Genomic DNA, 2,608 nt, shown 5'->3' on the forward strand with positions numbered 1-2,608 from the left:
CGACGATCTCTTCTTCTCATAAGAAAATAATCAATTTGTGTTTTATTAGATCCACTCTTATAAGTAATAAGATGTTCATCCCTTTTCTTGAATAAAGTATTAGTAATAACAAAATCAAACGCTAAAGCAAAATCTAAAATAACTTTACCTTCTTCATTAGTTACTCCAAAACCGTAGCCACCATGAATATTTCTGAAATCTTCTACCACTCTACCGACATGTCCATTTAAATCTCCTCCAATAAAAATTCTTTCTTCAAGAGGTATCATTTGTATTAAGTCTTCTAAGTCATTCCAAAATTTATCTTTAGACTCTGTATCTAAACCTACTTGAGGAGCATAAACACTTATAATATTAAAAATCTTAGTATCAATGATAATCTTAAGGGCTATAATTCTATCACCAACTCTATTAATTTTTACAACATTATCTTTCAAACTCTTATCTATAATTACACCTACACCATTTCTAGTGCGACTCTTACCAGAATACCAAAGTTTAAAACCTAAATTATCAATCTCCTTAGCCTTTTCTCCCACCCACTTAGTTTCTTGAATACATAAGATATTAATTTTCCTATGAATCATAATATCAACTAATTCCATTAATTTACCATTGAGAGTGCTTATATTCCAAGATCCTATCCTAATATTAGTTTCATTAGTTTCATGGACTAACTTCTTTACCCGCATTCGCCCGTAATGTGGGAACCCTTGCTTATTTAACACTACACCCGGGCGCCGGTGTAGCGGCCCTTGCACACTTTTCACTGTATTCAGGCTATACAGCGCGTCGCTTCCAGGGGACGCCCTAGCACTTACACAATGATCAAAAGGATTCATGTCATGATTTTTTCGACAAGTTTTACGCTGGCTGTCGACTACCTAACGCAACCCTCCACTTTTCTCATCCGGGCTTGGGACCGGCAACGGCAGTGTTAAAACTGCGGAGTTCTGATGGGATCGGTGCACTGGTGCTGGCAGTGTTAAAACATGTCCATTTGGTATGATCCGTGAATAAAGTATTAGCTATGAAAATTAAATCAGATGAAAAATATGGATCAAAGAGCAAGTGAGGAAGAAGATCTCAAGGAGAGTAGCAAAATTTCGACCACCCGCTAAAAAACGAAATCAGAGGAAATGAAGGCATATTGGAGGCAAAAGATGCGAGGATCTCTCCTACGATCTGATCTATCTTCCCTATAAATCTTGTGAAGTTTCAATGAGCTTTTTCGGTGATCCTAGAGGGTCTAGAAAAAAAGGACGCAGTTGCTACAGGTGGGAGACGAAGTAGGAGATGATGAATAGGAAGCATTTCGTGCATTAAAAGGCTTGTGAACATGCTGTTCAAGTGGGGTCGTGAACTGGTGTGGCCATGCCTGAAAGTGGCGTGGTCATACTGGTTCATTCTGCTTCTCAGGTAATGCCAGTATGGCCACGCCCGGAAGCGGGTCATTAGACGGTGTGACCATGCCACATATGCGATGTAATTATGCCAATCACTGTTTTTTCTGGAGAGTAATGTTAGACGACGTATACGACATAGTCCGCTTCGTGCTCCATTGAGTCGGCATTGAGCTTGTCAAATAATTTGAAGACTTGTGCTAGGCGCAAGACTGTAAGTTAAATCTAATCATTTGTTAGTTATTATTGTGGGGTATAAATAGAGCTTAATATGTTTAAGGTTATGTGATTGTTGTCTTGAATCTTAGGGTTAGGGTTTGTGAGAGAATTGCTTACCTTTCTAATCGTAGGTTTATCTTTTATGTATTCATGAGTGTATTATTTTAAATTGGTACCGGCGGAATAAAATCTATTATTTATGACCTAATTTCTGTGGAAACTTATCTCGTTTCTATCATTTTCATTTTACTGATTTTATTCCTTTCAATTTTTATTATTTGTTTTCTTGTTCTTCGTGTTAGTCTCTTAATGTCTATATTTTATTTTGCATATCCGTCGCAGGTTGGAGTGGATAATATGTGTATTCTTGTGCATGCTGTCAAGCGCCAAGCAACTGATATGTCCTTAGATAGGAAAATAAGCAATGCACTTGTGGAAGTTGGGCCCTCTATAACCCTGGCCAGTTTGTCCGAAGTTATTGCCTTTGCTGTTGGAAGTTTTATTCCAATGCCTGCTGTTCGTGTCTTCTCTATGTTTGCTGGTGAAATTCTCCCTCGAAGTTTTTGTTTTTCCTAGGCCATTATCAACATAAAAATATGAACCTATAAATTTTTTTTCTCTTGCAGCGTTGGCTATTTTTCTGAACTTTATTTTGCAAGTTACAGCTTTTGTTGCGCTTATCATATTTGACATTTTGAGGACTGATGATAATAAAATTGACTGTTTTCCATGCGTTAAACTTCCATCATCCGTTGGATCTGAAAGAGGTCTGGTACAGGCTTCCAGCTTATGCCTTTATTATCTTGTTGATTTGTATAAATCATTTTCAAATTTCTGAATATTTTTCATAAAAAATTTGCAGTTATTCTCCAAAGAAAATCAGGCTTTCTTGTGCGTTATATGGAGGTGAGAACTGTTTCCCTATAGTTATGTTTGGCAAAACCTTATTTTTACTTTTTCATTGCATTCACTTCAATGATAACCTT

General features: G+C 36.9%; 1 protein-coding gene across 3 annotated transcripts in view; it reads left to right on the forward strand.

The window, feature by feature from the left end:
- LOC110030795 (Niemann-Pick C1 protein-like) overlaps positions 1-2,389 on the forward strand; it is a gene marked incomplete at its 3' end in the record, with an annotated part of 63,560 nt that extends 61,171 nt beyond the window's left edge. For all 3 annotated transcript variants that reach the window (XM_020733718.1, XM_020733735.1, XM_020733727.1), the window contains 2 exon segments: positions 1,965-2,163; positions 2,249-2,389. In XM_020733718.1, the coding sequence (XP_020589377.1) occupies positions 1,965-2,163; positions 2,249-2,389 (340 nt within the window).
- Positions 2,390-2,608: the final 219 nt, after the last annotated feature.

This window comes from Phalaenopsis equestris, unplaced genomic scaffold, assembly GCF_001263595.1.
Source record: "Phalaenopsis equestris unplaced genomic scaffold, ASM126359v1 Scaffold000002, whole genome shotgun sequence".
Lineage (NCBI taxonomy): Eukaryota > Viridiplantae > Streptophyta > Magnoliopsida > Asparagales > Orchidaceae > Phalaenopsis > Phalaenopsis equestris.